Source organism: Tarenaya hassleriana, unplaced genomic scaffold (assembly GCF_000463585.1).
Source record: "Tarenaya hassleriana unplaced genomic scaffold, ASM46358v1 Cleome18, whole genome shotgun sequence".
Lineage (NCBI taxonomy): Eukaryota > Viridiplantae > Streptophyta > Magnoliopsida > Brassicales > Cleomaceae > Tarenaya > Tarenaya hassleriana.
Window position 1 is genome coordinate 1,029,994 of NW_010965216.1, and position 12,448 is coordinate 1,042,441.

At 43.1% G+C, this 12,448-nt stretch overlaps 1 protein-coding gene across 1 annotated transcript; it reads right to left on the reverse strand.

Moving 5' to 3' along the window:
* Positions 1-6,036: 6,036 nt before the first annotated feature.
* Positions 6,037-7,464, reverse strand: LOC104810588 (pectinesterase-like). The gene is made up of 3 exons (XM_010536935.1): positions 7,397-7,464; positions 6,526-6,545; positions 6,037-6,425 (listed from the first exon to the last, which is right to left on the reverse strand). Exons 1-3 carry the CDS (start codon positions 7,462-7,464, stop codon positions 6,037-6,039), a joined length of 477 nt encoding a protein of 158 aa, XP_010535237.1.
* Between the last annotated feature and the right edge of the window lie 4,984 nt (positions 7,465-12,448).

Consider the following 12,448-nt stretch of genomic DNA (forward strand, 5'->3'; position numbering starts at 1 on the left):
ATGTCACAAAGTTGATCTCCACCAATTATATCACATGGAGTCTCCAGATCCGCTCTCTCCTTGAAGGCCACAAGCTTGATTGTTTCATCTCCGATGATGAAACCATTCCTCCCGCCAAGATCACCAATGCTGGCATAACCATTGACAACCCTGCGTTCTCTGAGTTCAAGCAACAAGATCGGCTATTATTTAGCGCACTCCTTGGCACGATTTCTCTCAACCTACAGCCGTTGGTCGCGAGGTCCACATCTGTTCGTGAGGCATGGAAAACCATTGCCAACATCTATGGTAAACCCTCGAGAGGACATCTCCTGCAACTACGAGACCAAATCCGGCGTTGCGTGAAAGGCACGCAAACTATCGACGAATACATCCGGTATGTCACTAACAAAGCTGACGAATTAGCAATCCTTGGCAAACCTCTTGACCATGAAGACGTTCTCGATGCACTCATCAATGGACTACCGGAAGAGTACAAACCGGTTGTTGATGTTATACAAGCCAAGACGTTGCGGTGTCTATCGAAGAATTCCATGAGAAGTTACTTCATCATGAAGCAAAACTATCCGCTGCAAAAACTATTGGTACTCTCTCGGCTCCTTTTCCTGTCACAGCCAATACGGTTCACTCCCGACCTCGCCAAACCGGTCGTGGTCAGGCACCTTACCGCGGACAGTCATGGAATCGGATCGGCTCGGGCTCATCAAGGGGTTACCAAGGGAAATGCCAAGCTTGCGGTGTCTTCGGCCACAGCGCTCAACGTTGTCATCAATACCGGCTCATCTCGGTTTCTGAATCCGGTGGCAATGCACCGCCGGCCGTGACTCCATGGCAGCAGTCGCCGCAACAATGGCAACCTCGAGCCCACCATACGGTCCTACCAACGTATGACTCGTCCCCTTGGTTGTTGGACAGTGGAGCCTCTCATCACATTACCTCTGACTTCAACAATTTATCACTTCATCATCCATACCACGGTGGTGATGACGTCGTTATCGGCGATGGATCGGGACTCCCAATCTCTCACACTGGTTCTTTATCTCTCACATATCCTACTCGCTCCTTATCATTTGCAAATGTGTTATGTGTGCCTTCCATGAAGAAGAATCTAGTCTCGGTCTCTCAATTATGCAAGACTAATGATGTTTCGGTGGAATTTTTCCCGCATTCTTTTCAGGTGAAGGATCTAAGCACGGGGGCGTCGATTCTCAAAGGAAAAAATAGTGGTGGCGTTTATGAGTGGCCGAAATTCTCCTCAACCTCGCGTCCTATTGTTTTATCGAGTCAAAAGTCCACTTTGTCCGAGTGGCATTCGCGTCTAGGTCACCCTTCTCTTCAAATTCTTCAAAGTGTTGTGTCTTCGTTCAAATTGCCATTGTGTCGGGATTCTACGTTTTCGTTTTGTGATTCGTGTTTGAGAAATAAAAGCCACAAACTTCCATTTCATGATTCAACCGTCTCCTCATCTCGCCCACTAGAACTTATATTTTCCGATGTTTGGACATCACCGATTATATCCACGGATGGATTCAAATATTACGTACTATTTGTTGATCATTTTACTCGTTACTCATGGCTATATCCTCTCAAACAAAAATCTCACGTTCACGAGACCTTTGTTTCTTTCAAAAATCTTGTGGAAAACCGTTTTTCCACCAAGATCATCTCTCTTTACACCGACAATGGGGGCGAATTCATAGCCCTCAAATCATTTCTTTCCTCTCACGGTATTTCACATTACACAACTCCTCCGCATACTCCCGAACACAATGGTATATCTGAACGAAAACATCGACACATTGTCGAAACCGGTCTTTCTTTGCTCCATCATGCATCTCTCCCGTTATCCTTCTGGTCGTTTGCACTCACAACCGCAACATATCTCATAAACCGTTTACCCACTCCCGTTTTGTCTATGAAGTCTCCTTTCTTCTCACTGTTCGGGTCTACACCTAATTATGAGAAACTACGTTGCTTCGGTTGCTTGTGCTATCCATGGCTCCGTCCTTATTCTCCCCACAAACTTGCTCCGAAATCAAACCCGTGTGTCTTCCTTGGATACTCTTCATCCCAAAGTGCATTTCTATGCCTTGACATCAACACCAACCGACTATATGTCTCAAGACATGTAGTGTTCCACGAAAATATACATCCCTTTTCGGACATAGCCAAATTCTTGAGTCGACCAACATCATCTCCCCCCGAACCATCTTCGTCACAAAACCAAGTCATGCCGGCTCACTCATACGCTCCGCCCACTAGACACCCGATGACGATCGACAACCCCGGCAACTCTCCTTCATCTGTAACAATACCGGAAATCCCCACCACATCGGAGTCTGCATCACCGACGCCGCCAGCTCCAGCTGCAGAACTGGAAATCCCTGCCATCAACAAGCATCCGATGGTCACTCGGGGAAAGAACCGCATCACCAAACGATTGAAAAACTCACGCTAACGGTTTCTCTACTGAATGTTGACAGGGAACCAACCACTGTTGCACAGGCCTTGTGTGTAGCTCATTGGAGGTTGGCTATGAGTGAGGAATTTAACGCACTTGTTCGCAACAACACTTGGGATTTGGTTCCGTCTAATTCGACGATGAACATAGTCGGTTGTAAATGGGTGTTCCACACCAAAACCAAACCGGATTGCTCTCTTGATCGCTACAAAGCACGACTTGTAGCTAAGGGGTTTCACCAACGACCGGGCGTAGACTTTCATGAGACATTCAGCCCGGTGGTGAAGCCGCCGACCATACGACTCGTACTCAGTCTTGCGGTTACGTCAACAATGCTTTCTTACAAGGGCGACTCACCGATGAAGTGTACATGTCTCAACCTCCAGGATTTGTTGACAAGGACCGACCATCATTTGTGTGTAAGCTCAACAAAGCTATATACGGACTTCGACAAGCTCCGAGGGCATGGTATTCCGAGCTCCGTGGTTTCCTCCTTGATAAGGGCTTTGTAAACTCCATGGCCGATACTTCTTTGTTCATCCTTCGCCACGGAAAGGTCTGCATCCTCGTATTAGTATATGTTGATGACTTGATTGTCACGGGCAACATAGCTGATCAGATTGAGACATTCATTGCTAGCCTTGCGGAACGATTCTCAATCAAGGATCTTGGGCCATTATCGTGTTTTCTTGGCATTGAAGCAACACATTCTGCGAAAGGGTTGTTTCTCTGTCAACGAAAATACATTGCCGACCTTTTGCATCAAACCGAGATGAATGAGTCCAAACCAGTTGCCACTCCGATGGCGTCCTCCTCTCGGCTCCGCCTCACGGATGGTTCTCCTCTCTCGGACGGCACAGAATTTCGGGCAATTGTGGGCAGTCTTCAATATTTGGCTCTCACACGTCCCGATATTAGCTTCTCGGTCAACAAGTTATCTCAGTTTATGCATTCTCCGACCGATGTTCATTGGGCTGCAGCAAAACGGGTTTTACGGTACCTGTCCGGCACTCGCGACACGGGCATTTTCCTCTCCGCTGCGAATCCCATGACATTACATGCATTCAGCGATGCCGATTGGGCGGGAGATCCTGGGGATCTCAAATCGACGGGGGCGTACGTTGTGTATCTTGGGAAACACCCTATCTCATGGTCTTCAAAGAAACTTCCCGGTCACTCGCGATCTTCGACGGAGGCTGAATACCGATCAGTTGCCAACACTTCTGCCGAAATCCGCTGGTTAGTCTCTTTACTCTCCGAGCTTGGTTTCACGTTGCCGACGGTTCCAACTATATACTGCGACAACATCGGAGCTACATATCTTAGCGCAAATCCCGTCTTTCACTCACGGATGAAGCATTTAGCTCTCGACTACCTTTTCGTTCGAGGACAAGTGGAGTCCGGTACTTTACGTGTTCTTCACGTCAGCTCGAAAGACCAATTAGCCGACGCTCTCACGAAGCCGCTACCTCGGACGTCGTTCCACGATCTCTGTGTCAAGATTGGCGTCACCTCCGGTGTTCCATCTTGAGGGGGCGTGTTAGACCACAATATCTTGCATATTAAGAAACTTCCATAATTGTAGGATCCGGTTGTTATGCGAATCTGTCATTGCTCCCTCTTGCTGTGTATATATGTAAACGACACTTTACCTAATGAGAATAAGCCTTTCAATTGTTATTACCATATACATCGTTCAGGGTATCCCAAAGGAGTTTAGCCGACTCGATGTGATTAAATGAAGCCAAAATCGAGCTGTCGAAGGAGCTTTGGAGGATTGTGACGATGGTATGATCCTCCTGGAGCCATTTCGAGTCGTCGGCACTAAGAGCGGTGGTGGCCGATTCGACAATCTCCTTGGTATGAAGGATGTGATTCCACCATCCTTTGCTCTTGAGAAACATTCTGGCAGAGCGAGACCAACTCAGGTAGTTGTCTCCATTCAAGACAGCGGGAATAAGTCTCAGGGACGAGTTTTCCATGGTGTAGTGAAACTGAAAAAAAAAAAAAAAAAATCGGCGAAGATTGAAGGAGCAAAGAACAGCCAACGCAGAAGAAAGAGGAAGTTTAGATCAAGGATATCGGCTGCTCTGATACCATGTGAAATTTAGGGTTCGAATTCTCTCTCTCGGTAAGTATAGTACCGAGGCTTTGAATCACAAAAAAATAATGAAGAATTCTGTATGTATTTCTATAATACAACATATTACATATATGTACAATTCTGGAGAAAACAGAGCAAGGAAAGAAATATTGTCTGTACAAAGAAAAGGAAGCTAAAATAATTCAAAATAGGAAGAGAATCATTTAGCCAATAACTCCAACGGTTGTCGTCCAAAACTGAAGCCAATTCATTCCTGATATTGAGGAGAGACATGTTTACGTGTATAGGCTTGCATGGTTATCTTCGTCTGTCGTCCATGTGTCTTCAGTTGGTCTGTCACTTGTATCTTCGCTAACAGACATGCCATGCATGAACCACATAACATGCTCCATGGATAAAATAGTCTTAAAGACAACTTAGAAACAATAATAAAAAATAAAAACACATGTGAGAATTTTAGTATTAATAGAGATATATTCAACTGCTCGACGGACCAAGATGTTCTAATTGAATTGAGTTCTAGTTAAGCATGTTAGATTTTATATGTTTTTTTTTGTCAAAGATTTTGATTTTTATTGCCCACAATTTTACAATAGATTTTATATGTTACAAACATGTGACGAAATCCAATAAAAAAAAAACATGTGACAGAAAACTTATATATATTATAACATACATGTGCAATCTTTTTAACAGTAATGGTACAACGAAATAATTGATATTATAAAAAAAACGATACAAGCTTTTATTTATTTCGAGGACCACGTGGTCTCAGGTTCATGTAGATCGCCATACGTAAATATACATGCACAGCTCAAACCCATAGAGACGTATAACACATAATTAACCGGTTCAACATGCCATAGATCAGAGACCGGGTTGATAAGGAAAACCAGTTTCCGGTACCCAGCTACTTCCGTCGATGAACTCGTCGGCGGTGTACGGCTCAGCCTCTTTGGGGTCTGTAATTACCTTGAAACCCTTCCACTTAACTCTATATTTCGTGTTTGCCCCTGGTCCTCTGTTCGAATACTCTCTATAAGTCAAGAGTGTCCAAATAGAAGTTACTCGAGTTCCACGGGTGCCAACCTTCGGGATTGATCACCTCTGATAACTTTTCACAAAGTTAAACACTCTTTCTTTATTACACAACATAAATACATACACAAATACACAAACAAACCCCATATAACTCGGTTTCCTCTCAACAATGCTTTGAAACCGACCCAATTGATTACAGAAAATAATTCTGCAATAATTTCTAAAAACTATCAATACACATATTTATAGAGATAATTTAGTAACCGATAGAAACTTCCCAACCTTAACTGCAGAATTAAAAACTTCCAAATAACCGATTGAAACTGCTCTTGAATCACATATCTAACAACCTCCGAGATGGAAGATTGCATCACGACCGTCCGTGAGTATTCCATCCATGGACGGCCCAGATACGATGGGTACTCATCCATCACGGGCCAGAGATCAGACGTGGCGTTGATAACTTCATCCGACAATACTTCTGGATAACGATCCCTGTGTCCTGGTTCTTGTCGATCCGACCTTGGGCCGTAACCATGTTCTGCTTACCCTTGCCAGGTATGCGTGCTTCGATGTCGCAGTTCTGGAGGACTACGGCCGAGTTGCCGAAGATGAAATCGACCGTGCCGGCCACGAAACAGTTGCGGAAGAACTGCCGTTTGGAGTGGACGTAGAGAGTGTCTTGGTAGGCCGAGAAGCCGCAATGGTAGAAGGCTGATTTTTGGGCACCTACCCGGAGAGCCACTGCCTGCTCGTTCACGGCACCGGCCGTGTTCTCAAACGTGATGTCTTGAGCCAGGAAGTGGTCGCCCGTCACGGCTGTACCGAAAAAAGAGAAACACTTGCATTGTTATATTGAGCTACACATGTTTATATAAAATCTGTAACCCATGTCACTACTACGTACGTAAAATTATACACATATGAGATATGTCGTACCTTTTGCACACGCAAAAAAAAAAAACTATCGGAATTTTGAACACGTAAAATTATATCCTAAACATAAAATCCACGTGAATATCAGATGAGAAAAAAAAATTGAAATTAAAAAAATACAAAAATAAAAAAATAGGGCAACAATGCATGTGTTGATTGGAGGTGAGATATTTGTGGTCTCGACAAAAGTGGGTAAGGCACGAACCACACAATTACGCGCCGATGATAAAAATGTTCCTATGAAACAACTTACAAGAAACGATCAAAAAAAGACAAAACATATGGATGTTTGGCAAAAGGACATATGCTATTGCTATGTGGCTATGAACAAACAAGCAATGAAGTAAGTTAATCCGGATGTTCAGATATCATCAAAGTTCGTTCATATTAATTAGCATTTCAGTTTTTTTCAAAAGCATATATATATATATATATATATATATATATCATTATTCTTGACGAAGAAGCAAACTCGGACATGTTGACAACAACCTCGGAAACTCAAAGAACGGTCACAACCGAGACATAAGCGCATCGAAATCATTGTGATTGTCTCATATCTTGGTCTTTCCTATTATTTAATCATTACTTATTTTTTATGTAATTAGTATATTTGTTTCCTTTTGCATACATATGTATATTTTCTATTTATTGTGTAAAGTATCAATAATGAAAAAGTATGCAGAGAATTATTTTCCTCATCTTCTCTCTTCCACCTCTCGGCAACATTCTAGCCGATTAGGGTTACAGCCAAAATTCTTGTCTTTTACCACATGGTATCAGAGCCTGACTGATCCATAATCCATCACACTTTTTGATCCTACGTACCCTGTTTCTTCTTCTTTATTCATTACCTCATATCCGACATCTTTGTCGAGAAACTCCCCATGGATTCTTCATCTCTCAGGTTGATTCCCGTCATGTTAAACGGCGATAATTACATGAGCTGGTCGAGATCGGCCAAGATGTTCCTTAAGAGCAAAGGTTGGTGGAATCATGTCACCATTGCCAAAGAAATCATCGAAACTGCAACTACACCGCTCTCCGAGGCGGATTCCAAATGGCTGCAAGAAGACCATACGGTCATTACAGTATTGCAAAGCTCGTTTGACAGTACAATCATGGCGTCTTTCAACCACATCGAGTCTGCCAAGCTTTTGTGGGATACTTTGCAGGATGTTTTTGGGAACACATCCAATGTGAGCCGCATTTATGAAGTCAAACGAAGAATATATTCTCTACGACAAGAGGAGAAATCGTTCAACGTTCTCCTCGGTGAATTCACGGCCCTTTGGTCCGAGTTATGTGAGCTACGTCCGCCGCCGACGGATACAAAAGAGAAGGAGAACCACGAACAAGACAAAACATTTGCCTTACTTTTTGCACTCAATGGCAATTACAAGCATCTCATTCAAGCTATCCTCCGTGAAGCCACGATCCCACCGTTCACTGAGGTATGTGCACGAATTAAAAAAGATGAAGGCGGGCAACACCTTTTTTCTGGTCCGAGTGAGCTTGCTCACGCCGCGGCTTCTCTCCCTCGGGGACACGGGGAAATTGCGGCAAGGGCTGGCCACAACAGGCATGTCGGAGACAGACGAAACCTTACCTGTGACTACTGCCGGAAGAAAGGACACACCAAGGACAGATGTTGGGTCCTTCACCCGCAACTTAAGCCTCACAGGTTTGCTTCCTCTGCTCCACACTCCGAGAGAGCTCATTTTGCAGGTGAACATCCGCCTGATTCTGTGGAGGATGACAGTAAACTACCCACCGATAATGCATTGCAAGCAACCGAATATGTCACAAAAACTGACATGGAAAAGATGATCCACAGTCTCACTTCAAACATCTCGAAGATGATTGCTTCTAAAGACTTTGGTACGTCTTTTCTTAACTTCTTTGCTAATAATGAGTTGATTGTCGACTCGGGTGCAACGAGCCACATGATCTATAACCCGGCATTATTGTCAAATATTAAACATGCTCATGGGTCTATTTCGGTTGCAAATGGTCATAATGTTCCTATTAAAGGCACGGGCAAATTAAAATTATGTGATAAAGAAACAGATGCTTTGTATGTTCCTGAGTTCACTAACAATCTTTTGTCCGTGTATAAAGCAGCTAAAGACCTTGATTGTAAAGCTGTTTTTGGTCCTAACGGAGTGTATTTTCAGGATATTAAGACCGGACGCATCATCGCCAAAGGAAAAGCTGCTAATGGTCTTTACATTTTAGATAGCAATTATGAAGTTGAAGAAACGGCTCTCAATTCCATTTGGCATGCTAGACTAGGTCATCCGCATTTTACTGCTTTAAAACTTTTACTACCACATGTTGCATTTGATCATAAGAGTTGTGAGGCATGCATCTTGGGCAAGCATTGTCGGAATGTATTTCCTCGTTCAAACTCTATTTATAAGAATTGTTTTGATTTGGTTCATTCAGATGTGTGGACTGCACCGTGTACTTCTCGAGAGAATTATAAGTATTTCGTGACATTTATCGACGAAAAGTCGACATATACATGGCTAACCCTTTTGAAATCAAAAGGAGATGTGTTTGATGCTTTTCTCAGGTTTCATGCGTACATCATCACCCAATACGATGCAAAGCTCAAGTGCCTTCGCTCAGACAATGGGGGAGAATATATAAATTCTCGATTTCAAGATTATATGTCCAAGCACGGCATTGAGCATCAATCATCATGTGCTTACACTCCGCAACAAAACGGAGTAGCGGAAAGGAAGAACCGTCATCTTATGGAAGTGGCGAGAGCTATGATGTTTCATCATCACGTGCCTAAACGTTTTTGGTGTGATGCAGTTATGACGTCTTGTTATTTGATCAACCGACTACCCACCAAGATTCTCAACGACAAATCTCCCTTCGAGGTACTCAACGACACTCAACCTTCTCTTGATTTCTTACGTGTATTCGGTTGTTTGTGCTATGTATTTGTCCCAGAGGATAACAGAAACAAGTTGGATCCAAAGAGCATCAAGTGTGTTTTTCTCGGATATTCAACTAAGAAAAAGGGGTACAAATGCTATCAACCGGAAACAAGAAGGTTGTTTGTGTCGAGAGATGTGAAGTTCATGGAAGAGGTTAGTTATTTCGAAAAGAAAAGCTGGAAGGAGTTTGAAGATTTAGCAAGCTCGACACCGAACTACTCACACACACTAAAAGACTTACTTGAGACCGAAGATACTCCTACAACACAAGCCGAAACTACTCCAACAACACTCGAACTAAATCAGACTGAAGATCCCGACGTAAGACAAACAGGTACCCTCGAAATTCCCTTCGACTTAAACAATGATGACAGGCAGGAGATTGAGATGTCAGATGAGGAGGTCCATAACCACCTGACCGGGCAAGAGGAACGCATTTTCTCTGAACATGGAGAAGACGATGCACTTCCATATGTGTCGCAGACTTCTAATGACACAATGAGCACACCACCGCTGCGCAGAAGTTCAAGGACGAGGAAACCGACGTATAAATTAAGGGAGAACTTCAATGGATATGCGGTAACTCACCCTATACAACAGTTCTGCTCTATTACTCACTTGCCTATTAATCATCGTGTCTTCCTTAGCAAGTTAGATCAGGAATGTGAACCTCAAACATTCGAAGATGCAAATGCAAAGAAGGAATGGAGAGAGGCCATGCAAGAGGAAATAAAGGCTTTGGAAAGAAATGGTACTTGGGACATAGTTGCTCTACCGGAAAATAAAAAGCCGGTGGGATGTCGATGGATATACAAAGTCAAATACCGGAGTAATGGAGATGTAGAACGATACAAGGCTCGATTAGTAGCAAAAGGCTACACTCAAACCTACGGAGAGGATTATACAGACACATTTGCGCCGGTTGCCAAACTCCCCACGGTAAGAGTTATACTTTCCATTGCAACTAACCTTAATTGGGAACTTTGGCAGATGGATGTAAAGAATGCCTTCCTCCAAGGAGACTTAGAGGAAGAGATCTACATGACCTTGCCCCCGGGATTTCATGGTTCACTTGGGGAGAACAAAGTATGCAGGCTCAAGAAGGCGTTATATGGCTTAAAACAGTCACCAAGACAATGGTACGCCAAACTTTATGATGCATTGACTACTCATGGATTTTACCGAAGCGAGAGTGACCATTCTCTCTTCACATCACGGAGCGAAAAAGGTATAATCGTTTTACTTGTTTATGTGGATGATATAATCATCACAAGTAATGATTCACAAGGGATAGTAAAAACAAAATATATTCTTCATAACTCATTTGATATTAAAGATTTGGGTGAATTAAGGTACTTTCTCGGAATAGAGGTAACTCGATCACTTGATGGGTTATTTTTATCCCAAAGAAAGTACACACTTGATCTTTTGAGTAGTGCAGGAAAACTTGGAGCTAAACCGGCAAAGACGCCCATAGAAGTGAGCTACAAGTACCAACAAGAGGGGGAACCACTTGAAGATTCTGAACGATATCGGAGGATTGTAGGTAAGCTTATATACCTTACAATTACTAGACCTGACTTGTCTTTTGCTGTGGGACAGGTAAGTCAATTCATGCATGCACCTACCACACGCCATTGGGGGATGGTGGAAAGAATACTAAAGTATCTCAAGGGATCACCCGGCAAAGGGATCTGGATGAACCGGAACAATCAAGTGGACATTATTGGATATTGCGATGCGGATTGGGCCGGAGACCAACAAGATAGGAAGTCAACCTCGGGATATTGTACCTTCATTGGAGGAAACCTAGTGACATGGAAAAGCAAGAAACAAAATGTGGTTGCAAGATCGAGTGCGGAGGCAGAATATAGAGCAATGGCCACGGCGGCAAGCGAACTCGTTTGGCTCAAAGGACTTCTCGGAGATCTCGGTATAGCCACGGACTATGCCATCCCGTTGCATTGTGATAACCAAGCGGCTATCCACATTGCAGCAAATCAAGTATTCCATGAGAGGACCAAACATATCGAAATCGACTGTCATTTCATTCGGGAGAAGGTCACTCAAGGAATCATTACAACACCATACATTAGAAGCGGAGATCAATTAGCCGACTTGCTCACCAAGGCACCAAATGTGAGAAACCATGAAAGCATTCTCTTCAAGCTTGGTGTTGTGGATCTTCATAAACCAAGCTTGAGGGGGAATCTTGACGAAGAAGCAAACTCGGACATGTTGACAACAACCTCGGAAACTCAAAGAACGGTCACAACCGAGACATAAGCGCATCGAAATCATTGTGATTGTCTCATATCTTGGTCTTTCCTATTATTTAATCATTACTTATTTTTTATGTAATTAGTATATTTGTTTCCTTTTGCATACATATGTATATTTTCTATTTATTGTGTAAAGTATCAATAATGAAAAAGTATGCAGAGAATTATTTTCCTCATCTTCTCTCTTCCACCTCTCGGCAACATTCTAGCCGATTAGGGTTACAGCCAAAATTCTTGTCTTTTACCACAATTATTATCTCTATAGATCTTTAGTTATAACACTGGCTGAACCACCCGATTTGGCTTATATTGTGTATAAAACCATGCATATTAAAAAGAGTAAATACTTTATTATAAAATTAGTACGATGAAATATCTTTGTGAACGTACCGACTGTTGCAGATTCGAAGGTGTCAAATCCACCTTTATTACTCCTGTGTTCCGGTGATGATAGTATTCAAACGGCTATCTCCGACAAACATTAACCTCGGCTTGGTCGACGGCACGTCAATGTACTCCTTGTAAGCTCCGGCCTTTATCTTTATCACATACTTCGCTTTGCTATTTTCCGGTACCGTCTTGGGCCACCACCGCGTTGGGTGTGACTGTTGCTGACTCAAGGAGCAGCCTGTCATCAGGGATAGAATTTTGACTCAAGACCAAATTAATT

Bases quoted from the DNA above. Each gene is read 5' to 3' on its own strand.
- LOC104810588 (XM_010536935.1), bottom strand. From the start codon at position 7,464: ATGACGGGAATCAACCTGAGAGATGAAGAATCCATGGGGAGTTTCTCG. The intron at 6,546-7,396 runs GTAATGAATAAA...CGTGTGCAAAAG, and splicing joins ACAAAGATGTCGGATATGAG to GTACGACATATCTCATATGT. The intron at 6,426-6,525 runs GTATAATTTTAC...TTTTCGGTACAG, and splicing joins GTACGACATATCTCATATGT to CCGTGACGGGCGACCACTTC.